This window comes from Taeniopygia guttata, chromosome 25 (genome assembly GCF_048771995.1).
Source record: "Taeniopygia guttata chromosome 25, bTaeGut7.mat, whole genome shotgun sequence".
Taxonomy (NCBI): Eukaryota; Metazoa; Chordata; class Aves; order Passeriformes; family Estrildidae; genus Taeniopygia; species Taeniopygia guttata.
Window position 1 is genome coordinate 7,292,976 of NC_133050.1, and position 20,183 is coordinate 7,313,158.

The window sequence follows — 20,183 nt, forward strand, 5'->3', positions numbered from 1 at the left end:
CCGCCCCACGGCACACGGGGGCTGCTCCCCCCGCGGGCCCTCCGCTCCCACGCTCGGCCCTGCCACGACTCGCGGGGACGCCGGGGACGTGTCCCGGCAGCTCCGGCGCCGCATCCCGGGGCTCCTTCCTCGCCCTCCGCTCGGGGATGAGGAGGAGTCCCGGCGCTGGAGGAGGGGAGGCTCCCCCCAAACCGAGAGCTGAGCTTGGCTGCCTTGTCCCGCCAGCACCCCCGGACCCCGCGGCAGAGGAGAGACCCCCGGAGAGAGACAGAGAGAGGGAGAGAGAGACCCCCGAGCGAGGAGCCGCGAGCAGCAGGATGGGCCAGTGCAACTGCCGCAAGAAGCGCAAGGTGCGGCGGGGCACCGGGGACACCACCGCGGCACCGGGGACACCGCGGCACCGGGGACACGGCGGTACCGGGACCCCCGGCGGGTTTGGCAGCTCCGGGGGTCGGCAGCGCCGGGCACGGGTCCGCTTGGGAGCTCGGGGAAGCAGCAGCTCCGTGCGCCGCCGCGGATGGACCTCGGGGAGCCGCCCGCGCCCCTCGCAGCCTCTCCGAGGATGCCCCACGGCAGCGAAGCTCTGCTCTCCTCGGCTTCCAAACGGGACGCGCCCACCCCGCAGCGCTGGGCACCTGTGGAGGATTTGGGGGCCGGGCTGAGGCCCTGGAGGTTGCCAGGCTGTGCCCAGTGGGCATCACCGGCTGTGGCTGCGCGGCGTTCCGAGGGGAAGCCGCAGATTTGTGGGAATCACCGGCTTTTCCATTAAACGGAGCCGCACGAGCGGCCGGGAGTGCCGGGAGTCACCGGGAGTCACCGGGAGTGCCCGGGAGTCACCGGGAGCGGGGGTCGGGCTGCCCCGCGCCCCCCGCCCCGCCGGGCACGGGCTCTCGGGCTGGCAGAGGGGCTCCGGGAGCCCCGGGCCGGCGGGCACTGACTCACGCTGCCACCGCCACCCGTGCGGAGGAGAGGAAGAACCAGTCGGGACGGGCCCGCGCCGGGGGTGGCGACAGACGCCGGGGTGGCGGAGCCTGGCGGGCCCCGGGCGGGGACAGCGCGTCCGGGGGGGTGACAGCTCGGGGGGACGGGCGGTGGCAGCTGGAGGGGGTGCGACAGCTGGATGTGGGGCAAAACATCTGTACGGTCTCACATCTGGGCGCAGATGTGTGGGGACCGCGGGCAGGGGGGGCTCGCAGCTGGACGGGAGGTGTCACAGCTGGACGGGAGCTGTCACAGCTGGATGGGGAGGTGTCACAGCTGGACAGGAGGGTGCCTCAACATCTGCACAGACGGGCCAGCTGCTGACGAGGAGATTTATGCCGAGGTTGTGCAGGGATTAAATGTTGGCTCGGGGAGCGTCCCACCCTCTCGGGGATTGTCCTGTCCCCCCCGAGGGATGTCCCACCCCTCCCGGGAGCTGTCCCACCCCTCCCGGGAGCTGTCCCACCCCTCCCGGGAGCCGTCCCACCCCTCCCGGAGCCCACTCGCCCCCTGTGCCCCCGCAGGACTGCCAGGAGCTGACGGACGTGGAGCGGGCCATCGAGACCGTCATCAGCCAGTTCCACTGCTACGCCGTGAAGGGGCAGAAGGAGTACCTGACCCCCAACGAGATGCAGGAGCTGGTGGTGCAGAAGCTGCCGCACCTGGGCAAGGTGAGGGCAGAGCTCGGGGGTGGGCAGGAGGAGCTGGGGGGGCCCCGGCTGCTGGTGGGACCCCCCAGCCCCATCACCCCGACCTTCTCTCCGCAGTGCGTGGGACCCCTGGAAGAGAAGATCGAATGCATGGGAGACCCTAACGAGGCCAAGCTGGAGTTCGGAGAGTACTGGGACATGATGGGGGACGCGGCCAAGGGCTGCCGGAGGAAGTAGAGGGCGGTGGGGGACGGGAAGGCGCCCGAGGCCTCAGCTCAGCTCCTGGAAACGCGAGAGGCCGCTGGGCCCGGGGATGCGCCTGGGAAAAGGCGGCCTCGCTGCTGCCGGAGGGTTCCCCGGCTCCATCCCTGCCCTCCTCGGCCCCATCCCTGCCCTCCCCGGCTCCATCCCTGCCCTCCTCGGCGCTCCTTCCCGTCAGGACCGCTCCCCCCCGGCTCTGCCCCGTGCCCGGCGCGGGGGGCACGGTGGGTTCCTGGCCCCGGGGCCGCCTCTCTCCCCGGGCCCCCGAAACCCTCCGGGTGCGGCTCCCCCAGCCCCGGGGCATCGCAGCGAGAGACCCCCAGCTCCTTTCCCCCCGGCTGTGGGGCTCGGCCCCCCATGCCCCGTGCCCCGCCACCCCACGGCACCCCCGGGGCACCCCGGGATCACCGTGGCCGCGGCCCGGGAGCCTCCCCCGCCGTTCCCCCCGGTTTTTGGGGGGCTGCTCCGGGCCGTGCTGCCCTCCCGGTGCTCCCCACCCCCGGGATTCCGGCCGGGTCGGGGTCAGCTTGGGCCGCTCGCAACCATTTTTGTATAAATTAATAAAGGAAAACACTGGGAAAAAAAAGAAAAAAAAAAACAAAACAAACCTGGATTGGGTGACTTTGTTTGTCTTTGAGGGGAGAGGGGGAGTGGGGGGAAGGGGGGGCTACAGCGACTGTGGGTTGGGGTGATCGCTTTGGGGTGTGCCGAGGATGGGGCTGCAGGGGAGGCTGCGGGGGTGCAGGGGGTTCAGAGGAGGCTGCAGGGGTGCAGGGGAGGCTGTGGGGTTGCAGGAGGTGTAGGGGATGCTGGGGGGGTTCAGAGGATGCTGTGGGGGTGCACGGGGTGCTGCAGGGGTGCAGGGGGTGCAGGGGTGCTGCAGGGGTGCAGGGGGTGCTGCAGGGGTGCAGGGGGTGCTGCAGGGGTGCGTGGCCCCTGTGGACATCCCAGGGCTCTCCACACCCCCAATTCCAGGCTCCTGCTGGTCCCCGTGGTGGGCACCCCACGGGCAGAGCCAGGGCTGTGCTTTGGGGACGCAGCTCCTGGGCTGGAGGGAGCTCAGGGGAGACCCCAAAATCCTGGCAGACCCCAAAATCCAGGGCTTGGAAAGCCCCGAGGGCTGCGAGGCCGGGAGCTGTGCGGGGAGAAGGTGGGATTTGGGTGCAATTACAGCAAATTGGGGAAGAATAAATGGCACAAAAATTACAGCAAATTGGGGAAGAATAAGAATAAATGGCACAAAGCTGCAGCTCCCGGAGAGTGAGGAAAGGGCCTGGAGAACCCGGTTTTCCCACTTTTCCTTTGCTCCACCTCCTGGAGGAGGCTGTGGGCACCCCAGAAACGCAGCGGCGACCCTAAAAAGGAGCGTCTAAAAAGGGAGAGGGCGTGGGCGCCCCGGCAGCACCCGGGTCACCCCGAGAGGGAGAAAAGCAAACCAAAAGCGCTGCAAAGCTCGGATGGGGCGATAAGAGGTGATAAGGGCCGGGGCTGGGCTGGGGACAGGTCCTGCAGCTCCGGCAGCGCGGCTCGGCCACAGCCGGGCCCCGTCTGCTCTCCCGGGCTGGATTTCACAACGGGAATGACTATTTATTGTCCCTCGCCTGGAAATAAATACATGGGAATTAAGCAGAAAGGTGCGGCCGCGTTTAATTGGAGACAGGAAATGTGTCAGGTCGGGTGATGGAGGGGAAAGGGGACCGGGGCTCCCCAATCCCGCAGCGGGCTGGGAACGTGGGGACTCCCGCCTGGGCCACCGAGGGCGATTCCTGCCCCATGAGGCAGCCCTGGGCGAGTCCTGGAATGTTCTGGAGGTGACAGGAACAGCTCAGCCGCGCTGGGACAGCCCCCGGGTGGGGACACGACACCGGGATCCCATCCTGGAGGTCAGCAAAGACCCCAAACCAGTGCTCAGCCCCTCTGGAGACACCAAACACCCCCCAGCCCTTCAGCCACCCCGACCTGCCCGGGACCAGCGGGCCGGGAACGGCGCTGGGACGGCTCCCGGCTGCTCGGGGCACCGCACACGCCCTGGATGCCTCGTAAAAAGAAGGGCCTGGATGTGGTTGTGACATCTGCCAGGGGAGCAGAGCGATGAAAGGCCGTGATTCAGGCGTGAGCTGTTCGCCTGCAGGCTCCGGAGGGATTCCCACCCTGCTGGGATGTTGCAGCAACGCCACGACAGAGGAGCACCGGGCCCAGAACAGGTTTGCTTCCTCCCGACCGAGATTAGGAAGAGGCCGGGGGGGAGCGGGGCTGACACGTTTTTTCCGGGACGGGAGCTCCCAGAAATCTCCTCCTGCTTTGCATCCTCAGGTGTGCCCTCCCCGATAAGGCCGGGATCTGATCTCGGCATCGCATCGCTCCGGGAGACAGCCAGGCCTGCAATTTGCCGGGCTAATTAATTATGGATGGGACTTTACAAGCCCGGCTGGCAGCTGGGAACAGCCTGATCCACCCCGGTGCAGCAGAGATGGCCGAGGGTGGCACAGGGCCCCAGAGCCCCTTGCACCCACCAGAAAAGTCATTTTGCCTCAAATAAAGGACTTTATTTGCCCCAAACTGGTGTCAGCCCCTTGCACCCACCAGAAAAGTCATTTTGGCTCAAATAAAAGATTTTATTTGCAACAAACCAGTGTCAGCCCCTTCAACCCACCAGAGCAAGTTCTTTTGGCTCAAGAAAGAATTTTTTTTTGCTCCAAACTGGTGCCAGCTCTTTCAACACACCAGAACAAGTGGTTTTGGCTCAATAAAGGATTTTATTTGCTCCAAAACCCGTTTCAGCCCCTTGCACCCACCAGAACAAGTTCTTTTGGCTCAATAAAGGATTTTATTTGCCCCAAATCTGTTTCAGCCCATTGCACCCACCAGAACAAGAGGTTTTGGCTCAGTAAAGGATTTCCTTTGCCCCCGGTGCCGGGGGTGGGTTGGAGCTGGGGTGGGTGGGTTTCCAAACGCAGGGATCAGGTGGGAATCCTGTGCTGGGAGCCCTCGGCCTGTGCAGCCCGTTTGGGGCGTTTTGGGGTCCCCCCAAACCCCGCAGCCCCCGGGAGGAGCCGGAGCCGCTGCGGGTCCCGGCTCGCTCCGGCCCGTCCCGGTGTTGCAACCCCCGGGAGCGTTTCCCAGGTGAGCCCGGCCCGGGAACGCCCCGGGAACGTCAGGGAGGGGTGGGAGCCACCTTATAAACCCGGCTGGGCCGGAGGGATGGGTGCGAGGTGAGGAGAGAGCGGCGACACCGCCCGCCAGGCCACAGCGCGACCGACGGACCCAGCGGGAGCCCGGCAAGATGCAGGTGGGGCTCCCGGGAATTCCCGGTCCCCCGGCACCGGGAGCGCGGCCTCGGCAGGCTCGGGCTGAGTCCCGGGCTGGGAAGAGCCCCGGGATGTGCCGCTGCAGGTTGGGAGGTGGAAATTCCTGCTGGAATCCTTCGGCTGCTCCGGGAGCGGGACCGGCTGGAGGGACCGGCCGGGGTCACCCGGGGAGGAACCGGGACCGGCCGGGGTCACCCGGGGAGGAACCGGGACCGGCCGGGGTCACCCGGGGCAGAACCGGGAACGGCCGGGGTCACCCGGGGAGGAGGAACCGGGACCGACCGGGGTCACCCGGGGAGGAACCGGGACCGGCCGGGGTCACCCGGGGCAGAACCGGGACCGGCCGGGGTCACCCGGGAGGAGGAACCGGGACCGGCCGGGGTCACCCGGGGAGGAACCGGGACCGGCCGGGGTCACCCGGGAGGAGGAACCGGGACCGGCCGGGGTCACCCGGGGAGGAGGAACCGGGACCGGCCGGGGTCACCCGGGAGGAGGAACCGGGACCGGCCGGGGTCACCCGGGGAGGAGGAACCGGGACCGGCCGGGGTCACCCGGGGAGGAGGAACCGGGACCGGCCGGGGTGTCCGGGACGGGACCGGCGGCACCCACGGACCGGCCGTGCCGCGGGAGAGCTCGGCGTGGGGCCGCAGTGGGGGCTGGCTCCTGAAAAACGGGATCGGCCGGTGGAAAAGGGGGTTCTGCCGGTGGAAATGGGGTTCTGCCGGTGGAAATGGGGGATTTACCGGCGGAAATGGAGGATCTGGAAGTGGAAAAGGGGGTTCTGCCGGTGGAAAAGGGGATTTGCCACTGGAAAAGGGATTTTCCACGTGAAAAAAAGGGGTTCTGCCGGTGGAAAAAGGGGATCTGGCAGTGGAAAAGGGGGGTTTGCCGTTGGAAAAGGGGGATTTGCCAGCAGGGATCCGGCCGTGCTGGGGCCGTGTGTGGCTCTCTGGCCCCACTCTGGGCACTGGAGAGCGGCGAGGGCGGACAGGGAGAGGGGAGAGAAGCGGTGGGAGCGGAGCCCCTTCCCAGCGGGGCACCGGTGTCCCCGTGTCCCACCGTGTCCCCGTGTCCCACCGGTGTCCCCGTGTCCCACGGTGTCCCCGAGTGCCACCCGGCGAGGCCCGTGCCCGCAGCTGGCCCCGGGGCTGGGCCGTGAGTCAGCGGCGGAGCAGCGCCGCGCTGCCCCAGGGCCGGGCCGGGCGCCCTGGCAGGGGACGGGTGACACCGATGTCACCGATGTCACCCCGGGCCAGCACAGGGGACGCCGAGGGGGCTTTTGCCCCGGTGCTGCCGAGTCCCTTCAGCTCCTGGAGGGGCCGGAGCGAGCACTGGGCCGGGGATCCCTGCGAGCGCTGGGCCGGCCCCAAAGCCACCCTGGTGCCACGATCCTGAGCTCTGGGGACAGTCCCCAGCCCCGGGTGATGGAGGGAGCCCGGGCAGTGGCACCAGGGTGACAAGGATGGCCTGGGAGGACACAGAGCTGCCCTGAGGCACGCGGGGACAGGGACGAGAGCGTGGCGGGGCCTGGTGTCACCTCTCTGGGGAGGAGAGGGGACAGGAGAGGGGACAGGAGCCAAGTCGTGGCACGGAGCAGGTCCTGCTGCTGGGGCCACCCTCTGCTGATGTCCCCAGAGCGGGGACAGTGCTGGGGCCACCCTCAGCGCTCCAAGGCCCAGGTGGCGGTCGCTGCTGTCCCTCGGGCTGGGTTAAACCGGGGGGAAAGCCAAGGGACCGACCGAGCCCGGCTGTCCCCTGTCCCGGCTACCGGCGGGGCAGGAAGGACCGGGTCCGGCCGAGGTGACGCCGTTTCCGCGCCCTCGGCCCCGGGACGCGGCGGGGCCCATCCTGCCGGGCCCGGCCATCCGGGCAGGAGCTTCCTGACCGGGGCAGGAGGGACACCGGGGCACCGAGCAGCCGGGAGGGGACCCTGGGCCGTGGGGCCGCCCCGGGCCGGCTCGGGGGGGGCTCGGCAGGCCGGGACCTGCCCCGCCGGGCCGTTCCCGGAGCCGTGAAGCAACAGGAGGGCTGGCAGGTAATTCCTGCCCCTGCGCCGCCGCCGCTCCGCTCCCAGCCCCATTCCTCCCTAATGAGCGCTGGGAACGCGCGGCTCAGCCCCACGCGTGGGGGCGGCGGCCGCGGGTGGCACCGGGGAGTTCCGGGCTGGCGCGGGGGGCAGCAGGGGTTTTGGGGGCGATGCGGCGGGGGGAGAACCGCCCCAGGCCCGCGGGGATTTTGGGGGCGATGCGGGGAGGGGAGAAACGCCCCAGGCCCGCGGGGGCGGGTTTTACCTGCCGGGTGGGGGGTTCGCGTGGAGACCCCCGGCGATGGCCGCGGGGAGGGTCTCACCTGAGTGCCGACCCCGCAGGGAACCATGGCCGAGTGCACGGAGCTGGAATGGGCCGTGCAGGTGCTGGTGAACAACTTTGACAAGTACTCGAGCCGCTGCTGCTGCTGCAAGAACCCGCGGCGCATCAGCAAGAAGGATTTTCGGAAGATGCTGAGCCGCGAGCTGAACCACATGCTGACGGTGAGGCCGCGGCTGCGGGCCGGGGTCCCGCGGGCCGCCCCCGCCCCGAGCCCGGCCTGAGCGGCTCCGCTCTCCCCGCAGGACACCGGCAACCGCCGCGCCGCCGACAAGCTGATCTGCGACCTGGATGAGAACAAGGACGGCCGCATCAGCTTCGAGGAGTACTGGACCTTGATAGGCGGCATCGCCAGCCCCATCGCGCAGATCATCCGCCAGCAGGAGCAGAGCGTCAAACACACCAAGTAGCCGCCGCTGGAGCCCCCCGGACCCCCGCGCTCCTCCGCGCCCCCCGCTTTGTGCCCGCCCCAGCTCCGGGACCCGCCGCAGCCCCGGGGGGCTCCTCCTGCCGTGGCCCCCTCCTCCTGCCCAGGGAGCAGAGGGAGAGGCTCCCCCCGCTCTGGGACGGGAATTCTGTCTGTGCTCAGCCCTCCGCTGGCAGAATCCCACCGCGAGCAGCACCCCTCTGCCCCCGGGGTCCCCCCAAACTGGGGGTGCTCTCCTCGGGCAGAGGGCGCTTTTCCCCCCTTCCCGAGCTGCTGAAGGCTCCGCCGCGCCCGGGGCCCGGGGAGCGGCGCGGTCCCGGCCGGTGCCACCGCCGTGGTTATTTATTACAGCAATAAAGTTCGGAGGAGCAGCGGGTGTCGCTCCGGCTCTGCCGCCGCGGAGGGCCCGGGGGGGCTGCGGGAGGGGGTCCGGTCCGCCCCGTCCCCGCCCTCCCCGAGCGGCCACGCCTGGCCTGGGCTGGGACGAGACCGGCGTTGGTGGCCCCGGGGCCACCACGGGGTGTCAGCAGCCGCCCCAGCCCGGGGCACGGGGTGGTGCCCGCTGCCACTTGGGCACCGGAGGCCCCCCCGAGTCCCCACGGGGGTCCCTCGGCTGCCCCGACCCCAATTCCTGTCCCGGCACATCCCACACCGCCCCAGCCGGGATGGGGACAGAGCTCCCGGGACTCCCGGGACCCCCGGGCTGGGCTGGGCCGGGCCGGCAGCTCTGGCTGTTCCCGGGGATTTTCCACCGGGAGGGGGCCGGGCCGGGGCTCTGCGGGTGCGGGGGGGATCCCTGAGCCCCCCAACTCCGAGGCACGGGGGTGGAACCGGAACCGGGACCGGTGGAACCGGGACCCCGCGGCTGTGAACCCCCAACTCCGAGGCACGGGGGTGGAACCGGGACCGGGACCGGTGGAACCGGGACCCCGCGGCTGTGGGTCCCCCAACTCCGAGGCTCAGGGGTGGAACCGGAACCGGGACCGGTGGAACCCCGCGGCTCTGAGCCCCCCAACTCCAAGGCACGGGGGGTGAACCGGAACCGGGACCGGTGGAACCCCGCGGCTCTGAGCCCCCCAACTCCAAGGCACGGGGGGTGAACCGGAACCGGGACCGGAACCGGGACCCCGCGGGTGTGAACCCCCCAGCTCCGAGGCACGGGGGTGGAACCGGGAACCGGGACCGGGACCGGTGGAACCGGGACCCGGCGGCTCTGAGCCCCCCAGCTCCGAGGCACGGGGGTGGAACCGGGAACCGGAACCGGGGCCGGTGGAACCGGGACCCTGCGGCTGTGAGCCCCCCAACTCCGAGGCACGGGGGTGGAACCGGGACCGGGACCGGTGGAACCCCGCGGCTCTGAGCCCCGGGGGTCCCTCAGGCAGCCCCCCAGAGCAGCCCCGGCTCCCGTGCCGGCGGAACCGGGCTGGCCCGTGGGAGCGGGCGGGGCCGGGTGAGTCACGGGCGAGGAATCCCCGCGGGGCGAGGCCGGGCCGTGACTCAGCCCGGGGGGTGCGGGGCGAGCGGGGCCGGGCCGGGCGCGGCTCTCGGTGGCTCCCCGGGACCCCGGAGCTCCGGGCTCAGCCCCCGGGGGTCTCTCCTCCGCCGGGGACACCCTCGGGGCGTCCCCAGGGTCCCATTTTGGGAGGGAACGATTCGGGAATTCCTCGTGTCCCTTTCCCAGCCCTGGAGGAGATGTGGGGCACAGGGAAGGTCCTGTCCCCCAAAGGGGACCCCCCGTGTAGGATGGCAGAGAATTTGGGGTGGGGGTGGGACAGCACCATCTGTCCTGTCCTGGGGGTACCGGGGCCCCACAGAGCTGGCACGGGGCAGTGACGGTTTTGGGGGGCCTGGTGAGCCAGGGGACCACGCCAGGGCCCCGAGGGGTGCCTGGCACCCCACACCGCCCGCTGGTGGGGTCACACAGATGGGTAATGGGATCACAGCTTGTTAATGGGGTCACAGAGATCTGTAATGGGATCACAGCTCATTAATGGGATCACACAGATCGGTAATGGGGTCACAGCTTGTTAATGGGGTCACACAGATCGGTAATGGGATCGCAGCTTGTTAATGGGGTCACACACATCACTGATGGGATCACAAGCTCATTAATGGGATCACATCTTGTTAATGGGATCACAAGCTGATTGATGGGATTACAGCTTGTAAATGGGATCACACAACTCATAAATGGGATCACAGGCTGATTAATGGGATTACGGCTCGTAAATGGGATCACACAGCTCATAAATGGGATCACAGCTCATTAATGGGATCACAGGCTGATTAATGGGATTACGGCTCATAAATGGGATCACAAGCTCGTTAATGGGATCACAGCTTGTTAATGGGATCATACAGCTCATTAATGGGATCACAGGCTGATTGACGGGATCACACACCTCATTAATGGGATCACTCTCGTTAATGGGATCACAGTGCACTAATGGGATCACACACCTCATTAATGGGATCACAGTGCATTAATGGGATCACACACCTCATTGATGGGATCACACACCTCATTAACGGGATCACAGGCTGATTGACGGGATCACACGGCTCGTTACCCAAAAATGAGGCGCGGGCGAAACCGCGGCGGTGCCCGGGGGCCCGGCGCTGCCCGGGCAGTGCCCGTGCCCGGCTATAAATGCCCGGTGAGCGCCGGTGCCGCATCCAGCGGAGCCGATCTGTGCCCGGTGAGCCGGTGAGTGCCGCTGCCCTCAGCCCGCTCCCCAAACCCGCCGGGGTGGCAGGGACTGACGGCCGTGCCCGCAGGCCCCATGGCGTGTCCCCTGGAGCAGGCCATGGCCATCATGGTCACCACCTTCCACAAGTACTCGGCCAGGGAGGGCGACAGGTTCAAGCTCAGCAAGGCCGAGCTCAAGGAGCTGCTCAACAAGGAGCTGCCCGCCTTCGGCAGCGTGAGTGCCCGCGGGGACATCCCCGGTGTCCCCCTGGTGTTCCCCCTGGTGTCCCCTTGGTGTCCCCTCGGTGTCCCCCTGGTGTCCCCTTGGTGTCCCCTTGGTGTCCCCCTGGTGTCCCCTGGTGTCCCCTGGTGTCCTCCTGGTGTCCCCTTGGTGTCCCCTTGGTGTCCCCTCGGTGTCCCCCTCAGTGTCCCTTTGGTGTTCCCCTGGTGTCCCCCTAATGTCCCCTCAGTGTCCCCTCGGTGTCCCCTTGGTGTCCCCCTGGTGTCCCCCTTGGTGTCCCCCTTGGTGTCCCCCTGGTGTCCCCCTCAGTGTCCCCCTCAGTCTCCCCTTGGTGTCCTCCCAATGTCCCCTCGATATCCCCTCGGTGTCCCCTGATTGTCCCTCGGTGTCTCCCCGGTGTCCCCTCGGTGTCCCTCAGACCAGCCCCGGGTCCTTCTCCCGCCCGGGGGTGTCTCTGATGTTCCCCAGTGGAACCTGACGGATTCATCCCTCAGGGATAAACAAAACCCTGGGCCCCCAAAAAGAAATTCCTTTTCCCAAAGGAAATTCAGCTTTTTTTTAAAACCCGCAGAAACATTTCATCTGGCAAATGAAATCACGCTCCGATTTCCTTTTTTTTTTTCCTTTTTTTTTTCTTTTTAACCCCCACTTCCCTTTCTCAGCTTGCGGTTTCAGCCGGGAGGCGAATTTTAATTTTTTGCTTGTTTTTTGCCAAATTTTCCACATCCCGGAGGCACTTTGGGTAATTTGGGCGCTGCCCAGCTCACTCACCTGCAGAGCCCGAGGAAAAACCCTCCCCAAACCCCAAACCCCAAAGCCCAAACCCTAAACCCTCTCCCCCTCAGAAACAAATGGACGAGGCCGAGTTCAAGCGGCTGATGAACGACCTGGACCACGACAAGGACAGCGAGGTGGACTTCAAGGAGTACGTTTGTTTCCTGGCCTGTGTCACCATGGCCTTCAACGACTTCTTCAAGGACGACCCCGGCAAGCAGCAGCGCAGGAAGTGACCCCCGAGTGACCCCCAAGTGACCCCTGAGTGACCCCCGAGTGACCCCATGAGTGACCCCTCGAGTGACCCCCGAGTGACCCCCGAGTGACCCCTCGATGACCCCTCCCCGTGTCCATCACAGCCCTGAGTGGCTTTCAATAAAAGCTTTTCCCCAATCCTGGCTGAGTTTGGGGGTTCTGTTCAGCTTCACCCCAATCCTGGCTGGGTTTGGGGGTTCTGTTCAGTTTTTTTTGGATCCTGGCTGAATTTGGGGGTTCTGTTCAGCCTCACCCCAATCCTGGCTGAATTTGGGGGTTCTGTTCAGCCTCACCCCAATCCTGGCTGAGTTTGGGGGTTCTGTTCAGGATTTCCCCCAGTCCTGGCTGAGTTTGGGGGTTCTGCTCAGTTTCACCCCAATCCTGGCTGAGTTTGGGGGTTCTGTTCAGGTTTTTTTGGATCCTGGCTGAGTTTGGGGGTTCTGTTCAGGTTCTCCCCAATCCTGGCTGAGTTTGGGGGTTCTGTTCAGGATTTCCCCAGTCCTGGCTGAGTTTGGGGGTTCTGTTCAGGATTTTCACCCCAATTATGGCTGAGTTCTGGGGTTCTGTTCAGGATTTTCACCCCAATCCTGGCTGAGTTTGGGGGTTCTGTTCAGGATTTCCCCAATCCTGGCTGAGTTTGGGGGTTCTGCTCAGCCTCACCCCAATCCTGGCTGAGTTTGGGGGTTCTGTTCAGGATTTTCACCCCAATTCTGGCTGGGTTCCAGGGCTCCGTGGCCACCAGCAGCCGGCCCGGCCTGACTCACACCTTCCTCCAGCTCCGGGGGATTTTCCACGGCACGAATCAGCCCCGGGAGGTTTTTTTTTGGGAGGAATTTGAACAAAAGCAGCTCTTGGATGTCTCCCCCGGCAATTCTGGCTGGCTCGGGGAGGGCACGAGGTGCCCGACAGCCACAATCCCCTGGCTCGGGGCTGGAATTTGGGAGTCGCGGGGCTCCCCCGCCCCCAGCAGCTCCGGGCAGGTCGGGGCTGGTTTGGGAAAGGTCCCTCGGCTGCTCTCCGCCTTTCCAGAGAAATAATCCCGCCTGTAAAACCCACACGAAGAATGACAGAGCCTGTCCCCAAGCCCCCAGATCCTCCCCAGAGCCCCCAGGTCATCCCCAAAGCCCCCAGCTCCTCCCAAAGCCCCCAAATCCTCCCCAAAGTCCCCAGCTCCTCCCCAAAGCCCCCAGCTCCTCCCCAAAGCCTCCAAATCCTCCCCAAAGCCCCCAAATCCTCCCCAAACCCCCCAGCTCCTCCCAAAGCCTCCCAGCTCTTCCCAAAGCCCCCAGCTCCTCCCCAAAGCCCCCAGGTCATCCCCAAAGCCCCCAGGTCATCTCCAAAGCCCCCAACTCCTCCCTAAATCACCCAGCTCCTCCCCAAAGCCCCCAAACCCTCCCCAAAGCCCCCTCGGGTCCCTCCAGGAGCTCCAACCTTTCTCCTGCCCCTTCTCCAGCCCTTTATAAAGACCCCCCGGCTCTCCTGCCCCTCCCAGTGACTCTCCCAAATTCCCACTCGCTGATGGGGGGCACAGGCTCAGCCCTGGGGGTTTCTTCTGCTAAAATTTAAAGACCCCCCCCCGAGCTGGGGTTTGGGGCATTTCCCACCGCCCTGAGCATCGGGGCAGCCGCAGCTCCGGTTGTCCCCGTTTTTGTCGCCGGTTTGGCCGGGCTGGGGCTCCCTGGGCCGGTTCCCGGTGCTCCCGCAGCCCCGGGACACCCGCCCGGGCCACCGGAGCGGCCCCGTTACACAACGGGGCCTGGAGACGCGCCGCCCTCGCCGTTAGGAAACACAAATTGCTGCCAGGAGACTGGAAAAAAAAGGAAAAAAAACCCTCAGCACAACCCCCGGCTCGGCAGCAGCCCCGCGGCCGAACCCCGGGATGCTGCCGGTACCCACCGGGACATCCCCGACCGAGGGGTTCTCCCGGCCCGGGTGGTCCCTGGGCAGCCCCAGGGGCTCATTTTGCTCCTCCCAACCCAAACCGGTTCCTCGGCAGGGCGGGCCGGGGGAGCTGCCGGGTTTTTTCCTCTCTCCTCCTTTTTCCCTTTCTCCTCCTTTTTTCCTTGCCCAGCCCGGGCCGGTCGCTGTCTCCCCGCCGGGTGTGGCCGGGCGGGCTATAAATGCCAGGCCCGAGGCTGGCTCCTCTTCCGCCCTGCCCGCGCTCCCGTGGCCCGCTGAGCTCTCGGTGAGTTGTTTTCCCCCTCTGCTCCCCCTCCAGATGTTCTCCAGATGTTGCCGCACCTGGCAGAGGGGCCCTGGCAGAGGTTCCTGCTGCAGGTGCCGAGCTGGGAATGTGGATTTCCCCCGGGAGGGCTGGAAAAGCTCCGGAACCCCTTCCCTGCCCTTTCCCCCCGTGCTGGGGCTGCCCAGCCCGGCCGGAGCCGGGAGGGAGCGGCACATCCCGGGACGTGGCACATCCCGGGCCGGCACGGGCCGTTCCCCCGGCACCGGGCGTGCCCGGGGACACCGAACTCCTCCGTCCCTCCCCGTGTCGCCAGGCTTGCCGCTGTCCCCATGGCGTGTCCCCTGGAGCAGGCGCTGGCCGTGGTGGTCGCCACCTTCCACAAATACTCGGGCAACGAGGGCGACAAGTACAAGCTGAACAAGGCGGAGCTCAAGGAGCTGCTCACCAAGGAGCTGCCGAGCTTCAGCGTGAGTGCCGGGGCACTGCGGGCTGCCAGGGGGTGCAAACCCCGCTTTTAACCCCCCTTTCCCCCCTGCTCCCCGGGCAGAAGCAAACCAGCGAGGAGAGTTTACAGAAGCTGATGAGCAGCCTGGACTGCAACAGCGACAGCGAGGTGGACTTCCAGGAGTACGTGACCTTCCTGGCCTGCATGGCCATGATGTGCAACGACTTCTTCCAGGACCTGCCCGACAAGATGCCGCGCAGGAAGTGAGGGCAGGGCCCGGCACCGCCCCGGGACCCTCCCGCTGTCCTCCCGATGCCATTTCAATAAATCTCCTTGGAAATGAAGCGTTTTGGCCTTGGGGGTCTCTCTGCCCGGGCTGGGGGAAGCCGGGGGCGATGGAAGCTGCCCCTGTCCCTGTCCCTGTCCCTCTGTCCCTGTCCCTGTGTCCCTGTCCCCCTGTCCCTGCCCCTGTCCCCCTGTCCCTGCCCCTGTCCCTCTGTCCCCATCCCTGTCCCTCTGTCCCTGTCCCTGTCCCTGTCTCTGTCCCTCTGCCCCTGTCCCTGTCTCTGTCCCTCTGCCCCTGTCCCTGTCCCCGTCCCTGTCCCTCTGTCCCTGTCCCTGTGTCCCTGTCCCCCTGTCCCTGTCCCTGTCCCCCTGTCCCCCTGTCCCTGTCCCTGTCTCTGTCCCTCTGTCCCTGTCCCTGTCCCTGTCCCTGCCCCTTGCTCTGTCCCTGCCCCTGTCCCTGTCCCTGTCCCTGTCCCTGCCCCTGCCCCTGTCCCTCTGTCCCTGTCCCTGTCCCTGTCCCTGTCTTTCTGTCCCTGTCCCTGCCCCTGCCCCTGTCCCTGTCCCTGTCCCTGTCCCTGTCCCTGTCCCTGTCCCTGTGTCCCTGTCCCTCTGTCCCTGTCCCTGTCCCTGTCCCTGTGTCCCTGTTCCTGTCCCTGTGTCCCTGTCCCTCTGTCCCTGTCCCTGTCCCTGTCCCTGTCCCTCTGTCCCTGTCCCTCTGTCCCTGTCCCTGCCCTGCCCCTGCCCCTGTCCATCTGTCCCTGTCGCTGTCCCTGTCCCTGTCCCTGTCCCTCTGTCCCTGTCCCTGTCCCTGTCCCCCTGTCCCTGTCCCTGTCCCTGTCCCTGTCCCTGTCCCTGTCCCTGTCCCTGTCCCTCTGTCCCTGCCCCTGTCCCTCTGCCCCTTGCTCTGTCCCTGTCCCTGTCCCTGTCCCTGTCCCTGTGTCCCTGTCCCCCTGTCCCTGTCCCCCTGTCCCCCTGTCCCTGTCCCTGTGTCCCTGTCCCTGTGTCCCTGTCCCTGTCCCTGTCCCTGTCCCTGCCCCTGTCCCTGTCCCTGTCCCTCTCCCTGTCCCTGCCCCTGTCCCTCTGTCCCTGCCCCTGTCCCTGCCCCTGTCACTGTCCCTGTCCCTGTCCCTCTGTCCCTGTGTCCCTGTCCCTGTCCCTGTCCCTGTCCCTGTCCCTCTGTCCCTGTCCCTGTCCCTGTCCCTCTGTCCCTGTGTCCCTGTCCCTGTGTCCCTGTCCCTGTCCCTCTGTCCCTGTCCCTGTCCCTGTGTCCCTGTCCCTGTCCCTGTCCCTGTCCCTGCCCTGCCCGGGGTGGATTCCTCGTTCCCGAGCCCTCCCGAGCCTCCCCCGGTGCCCGCGGGGCTGAGCCAGCCCTGCCCGGCCTCTCCTTCCCTGGAGCCGCGGACATCCCGCCGGGATGCGGCCACAGCTCCGGGCTGGAATCGCGCCCGCCCGGCTCTGCCGCTCACCCGGAGCTGAGCTTCGTCCTGCTCCAGGCTCCAGATGTGCCACACGCCCCTTCCAGATGTGGCTGTGCCCCCTCCATCACCTTCATGCTCAGCTCCTGAGCTCCCAGGGGCGCCACAAAGGGACAAAGAGGAGCAGGAGCGGCCTCAGGCTGTGCCAGGGGAGCCTCAGGGGGGATATTTGGGAAAATTCCTCCTGGAAAGGGCGGCCAGGCCTTGGAAGGCGCTGCCCAGGGAGGGCTGGAGCGGCGTGTCCGAGATCCTGGGATTTTAAGATTTAGGGAAAAACCATCTCCATCCCTGCAGAGTCAGAGAACCCCCAGAGAACGGGGCTGCACCGCCCCGGCACCCCCGGCAGCTGAGGGGAACCCCAAAATCCCCGACCTCACCTGTGGCTGTCTGAAGGTGGAATGATGCTGCCCAAAGGGATCCACCCTGAATTCATCCCTCCTCACAGGGATCCACCCCACACCCTCTCCCCTCACAGGGATCCACCCTGAATTCATCCCCACTGTCAGGGGTTCACCCTGAATTCATCCTCACTGAGATCCACCCTGAATTCATCCCCACTGTCAGGGATTCACCCTAAATTCATCCCCACTGAGATCCACCCTGAATTTATCCCCACAGTCAGGGGTTTATCCTGAATTCATCCCCACTGTCAGGGATTCACCCTGAATTCATCCCTCCTCACAGGGATCCACCCCACACCCTCTCCCCTCACTGAGATCCACCCTGAATTCATCCCCACTGTCAGGGATTCACCCTAAATTCATCCTCACTGAGATCCACCCTAAATTCATCCCCACTGAAATCCACCCTAAATTAATCTCCACCATTGGGGATTCATCCTAAATTCATCCTCACTGTCAGGGATCCCCACACATCCCCATGGCACTCACCTGTCCTTGTCCCACTCCCCAGGTGCCCCAGCCACATCCTCTGCCATGCCCAGGCCTGCCTGAACCCGTGTCCCTGTGGTGTCACCCATGTCCCTGTGGTGTCACCCATGTCCTTGTCATGTCACCCGTGTCCCTCTGCCGGGCCCACGCGTGTCCCCTTCCCATTGAGGACGCGCCCGTCCCCGTCCCAAAACCCGTCCCTTTGTGTCCCTATTTTGCAATTTTGGGGATTTCTGGCAGCGGTTCCTGGAGCTCCGGGATTAGGAGGCTGGCGGGGAGATGTCTCACGGCCGTTGTCATCATCACTTCCCAAAAGCCTTCATCACCAGCACGGGGCTGGACTCGGGTGGAGGCTCCTCCAGGCACCTGGGGCTCTGCAGCTCATCTGGACACTGGGAACACTGGGGGGCCCCACTGGGAGCACTGGGGGGCCCCACTGGGAACACTGGGGGGGTCCCAGGCCTGAGGACAGCTGGGGGTGGGCACATTTGCCCATGCCCCGGGTTATCCTTGGCAGCAATTCCCGCTGCCGGGAAGTGGCACCTCCCAGGAGCGGCTGGCAGAGTCCCACGCAGCAGGGCTGTGCCCGGGGTGACTCCCTGCATCCAGGGGAATGTCCTCCTGGAGGGGTGGGATGTGCTGCCCACCCCTGGCACCTGGGAGGTGAATTGGGAGAGAATTTTCAAAGCCTGATGAAATGAAATTGAAGTTTTTCAAACGCCTCTCGGTTGGCCCCATCTGTGAGTCAGAAAAGGGATTAACCCGAGACCTGTCCAGCAGCCAAATTCACCAAAAATTGGTGGCAAACCACATTCCCATGGGTAAAACCTGCTGGAGACCCCCACCCAGAAAAGTTCCTCTTCCATCATCTGCATTGAACACTTGGGGAACCTTCCAGAAAATCTTCTGCGCCATCTCTGACCCCTGGTGTAATTTTTGGTGTTTCCTTGTTTTGCCCAACGAGTTTGGGGCTTCCCCTCCCTCGATAACAGTTCCTGGATGGGGCGAGGAACCCGAAATCCTCACCTGGGCGTGCTGCGCTGCCTTGCACAATTCCGGGGTGACCGCCCCGACGGGAGCCGAGGCTGGCACAGCTGGCAGTCCCAGGAGGGTATAAAAGGTGCCATCCCCAGCTCAGCATCACCCGATCCTCCTGCTCCTCTCGTCCCTCTGCAGAGCCCAGACCTCCTCCGAAGGTGAGCAGCTCCTCCCAGGCGCTGTGGGACGAGCGGCCGGTGCCGGTCCTCGTTCCGAGCGGCCGCTCTGCAGAACGAGTTAAACCTTTCATGCTTTGGGACTTGGTTTGGGATGTTTTGCTCTTTGTCTCTTCCCAGCAGGATGAAAACCGACCTGGAGCTGGCGCTGGAATGCGCTGTCAACATCTACCACCGGTACGCGGTGCAGCGCCCCGTGGACGACTACCTGAGCAAGAACGAGTTCTCCAAGCTGCTCAAGGAGACGGCCGAGCCTTTTCTGCGGAACACGGCGCCGGTGAGAGCCCGGAGCCGTGGGGCGCGTGGGAAGGGGTCTGGGGGATCCTCTCATTCCCGGGAATGTTGGGCACCTCCCGCTGGAATGGGGTGCTCATCCTTGGGCACTTCCAGCGATCCTTGGGGATGGGGGTGGGTCACGGAATTCCCAGAGTCGCTGGGTTGGAAGAGACTCCAAGAGGATCGAGTCCAACCCAGCCCCAACAGCTCAACCAAACCCTGGCACCCAGTGCCACATCCAGGCTTCGTTTAAACTCCTCCAGGGGCGGTGATTCCCCCGGGCAGGCCAACCCAGAACTTTATCTTGGGAGCTTCCCAAAGGGAGGGAGGTTTTTTGGGGTTCAGCCACAGCTGGGGACGGGCAGGGTGATGACCCCGAGCTGCCCGTGCTCCCCCACAGCCCAACACCAGCACGGACAGCTACATCCAGCAGCTCTTCACCAAAGCCGACGCCAACCACGACGGCCGCCTCAAGTTCACCGAGTTCCTGACCACGCTGAGCCTCGTGGCCATCGATGCCCACAACAGGTCCCACAAGGGCCCTGGTGATGACCACGGGCATGACCACGGGCATGACCACGGGCACGGGCACGACCACGGGCACGACCACGGCCATGGGCATGACCACGGGCACGGGCATGGCCCTGGCCACCGTCACTGAGACGGAAACATCGCCCACGGTGGCCGAGCCACGGGACTCTGCGTCCCCCCAGGAGCTTCGGCCCTTGCCTGTAACCAAACCTTTGTCACCTGCTTCTACTTCGTGGCATTGAAATAAAATCTCTTCCTTTGAGCACCAAACCCATCCATGTGCCGTGTCCTGGGGAGGGGCTGGAACCCAGATTGAACGGGGAAAGCGAGAGTGGCACGGGAGGACACTGGTCTGGGCAGAGATGGGGGGTCAGGACAGGGTGTTGGGGGTCAGCCCCCAGGCTGAGGGGGCTCCTGGAGGTTGTCAGATCCCAGCGTGAAGCTCCAGGAGGTGCCAGAGGCGAAACACAGCTGGGATGGGGGGTCCTTCCTCAGGTCTCTGCCAACACGCAGCCCTGGAACTGGGGGTGCCACATCCAAGGGGTGTTACATCCTGGGGGTGTCACATCCCAGGGACACCTGATCCCGAGGGTGCCACATCCTGGGGGTCCTACATTCCAGGGCTGCCACTTCCCAGGCACCTGTGAGATGTTTTTGTGACCCTCCCCAAAACAACTCAGCAGCCCCAGCAGAGCAAAGAACGAGGCCGAGGGGCTCCAGGGGCTCCATCCTGGGAGCTGCTCGGAGGAACGGCCACTCTGCAGGACAAGTCAAACATTTCATGGTTTGGGACACATCCCCCAGGTCACCACACACCCAAAGGCCACCGTGGGCTCCTGGGGGCTGAAGCAGGAGGGGAGAAGAGCTCCTGACCCATCAGTGAGGGGACACTGAGGGGGAACCCCCGGTTCAGGAGGCTCCGACATCAGC

At 65.6% G+C, this 20,183-nt stretch overlaps 5 protein-coding genes across 7 annotated transcripts; all 5 read left to right on the top strand.

Moving 5' to 3' along the window:
- Nucleotides 1–142: 142 nt before the first annotated feature.
- Nucleotides 143–2,501, top strand: LOC115498511 (protein S100-A14). Its single transcript, XM_030291648.4, has 3 exons — nt 143–350; nt 1,506–1,652; nt 1,749–2,501. Exons 1-3 carry the CDS (start codon nt 147–149, stop codon nt 1,866–1,868), a joined length of 471 nt encoding a protein of 156 aa, XP_030147508.2. The 5' UTR covers nt 143–146; the 3' UTR covers nt 1,869–2,501.
- A 2,569-nt stretch (nt 2,502–5,070) lies between these two features.
- S100A16 (S100 calcium binding protein A16) lies at nt 5,071–8,364 on the top strand. 2 transcript variants are annotated; one of them, XM_041721158.2, is made up of 3 exons: nt 5,071–5,181; nt 7,569–7,730; nt 7,812–8,364. In XM_041721158.2, exons 1-3 carry the CDS (start codon nt 5,176–5,178, stop codon nt 7,974–7,976), a joined length of 333 nt encoding a protein of 110 aa, XP_041577092.1. In that variant the 5' UTR covers nt 5,071–5,175; the 3' UTR covers nt 7,977–8,364. The 2 variants fall into 2 exon arrangements, with proteins under 2 accessions (XP_041577092.1, XP_041577093.1); XM_041721159.2 differs by lacking the exon at nt 5,071–5,181 and adding an exon at nt 6,997–7,235.
- A 2,194-nt stretch (nt 8,365–10,558) lies between these two features.
- On the top strand, nt 10,559–11,987 carry LOC115498501 (protein S100-A4-like). The gene is made up of 3 exons (XM_072918536.1): nt 10,559–10,700; nt 10,772–10,917; nt 11,769–11,987. Exons 2-3 carry the CDS (start codon nt 10,777–10,779, stop codon nt 11,931–11,933), a joined length of 306 nt encoding a protein of 101 aa, XP_072774637.1. The 5' UTR covers nt 10,559–10,700; nt 10,772–10,776; the 3' UTR covers nt 11,934–11,987.
- Nucleotides 11,988–13,981: 1,994 nt separating this feature from the next.
- On the top strand, nt 13,982–14,926 carry LOC115498500 (protein S100-A4). The gene is made up of 3 exons (XM_030291634.4): nt 13,982–14,137; nt 14,451–14,604; nt 14,685–14,926. The coding sequence occupies exons 1-3, from the start codon at nt 14,073–14,075 to the stop codon at nt 14,847–14,849; spliced, it is 384 nt and encodes a 127-aa protein (XP_030147494.3). The 5' UTR covers nt 13,982–14,072; the 3' UTR covers nt 14,850–14,926.
- Nucleotides 14,927–18,320: 3,394 nt separating this feature from the next.
- LOC100220151 (protein S100-A12-like) lies at nt 18,321–19,523 on the top strand. Of its 2 annotated transcripts, none has more exons than XM_072918597.1 (3): nt 18,321–18,428; nt 18,567–18,723; nt 19,123–19,523. In XM_072918597.1, exons 2-3 carry the CDS (start codon nt 18,571–18,573, stop codon nt 19,381–19,383), a joined length of 414 nt encoding a protein of 137 aa, XP_072774698.1. In that variant the 5' UTR covers nt 18,321–18,428; nt 18,567–18,570; the 3' UTR covers nt 19,384–19,523. The 2 variants fall into 2 exon arrangements, with proteins under 2 accessions (XP_072774698.1, XP_030147529.4); XM_030291669.4 differs by having other exon boundaries at nt 18,322–18,428; nt 18,570–18,723.
- The last annotated feature ends 660 nt before the right edge of the window (nt 19,524–20,183 follow it).

Excerpts from the sequence above, each read along its gene's own strand:
- LOC115498511 (XM_030291648.4), top strand. The coding sequence starts at position 147 with ATGAGGAGGAGTCCCGGCGCTGGAGGAGGGGAGGCTCCCCCCAAACCG. Across the intron at positions 351-1,505 it reads ACTGCCGCAAGAAGCGCAAG|GACTGCCAGGAGCTGACGGA; the intron begins GTGCGGCGGGGC and ends GTGCCCCCGCAG. Across the intron at positions 1,653-1,748 it reads AGCTGCCGCACCTGGGCAAG|TGCGTGGGACCCCTGGAAGA; the intron begins GTGAGGGCAGAG and ends TTCTCTCCGCAG.
- S100A16 (XM_041721158.2), top strand. Across the intron at positions 7,731-7,811 it reads AGCTGAACCACATGCTGACG|GACACCGGCAACCGCCGCGC; the intron begins GTGAGGCCGCGG and ends CTCTCCCCGCAG.
- LOC115498501 (XM_072918536.1), top strand. The coding sequence starts at position 10,777 with ATGGCGTGTCCCCTGGAGCAGGCCATGGCCATCATGGTCACCACCTTC. Across the intron at positions 10,918-11,768 it reads AGCTGCCCGCCTTCGGCAGC|AAACAAATGGACGAGGCCGA; the intron begins GTGAGTGCCCGC and ends TCTCCCCCTCAG.
- LOC115498500 (XM_030291634.4), top strand. The coding sequence starts at position 14,073 with ATGCCAGGCCCGAGGCTGGCTCCTCTTCCGCCCTGCCCGCGCTCCCGT. Across the intron at positions 14,138-14,450 it reads CGTGGCCCGCTGAGCTCTCG|GCTTGCCGCTGTCCCCATGG; the intron begins GTGAGTTGTTTT and ends CCGTGTCGCCAG. Across the intron at positions 14,605-14,684 it reads AGGAGCTGCCGAGCTTCAGC|AAGCAAACCAGCGAGGAGAG; the intron begins GTGAGTGCCGGG and ends CTCCCCGGGCAG.
- LOC100220151 (XM_072918597.1), top strand. The coding sequence starts at position 18,571 with ATGAAAACCGACCTGGAGCTGGCGCTGGAATGCGCTGTCAACATCTAC. Across the intron at positions 18,724-19,122 it reads TTCTGCGGAACACGGCGCCG|CCCAACACCAGCACGGACAG; the intron begins GTGAGAGCCCGG and ends GCTCCCCCACAG.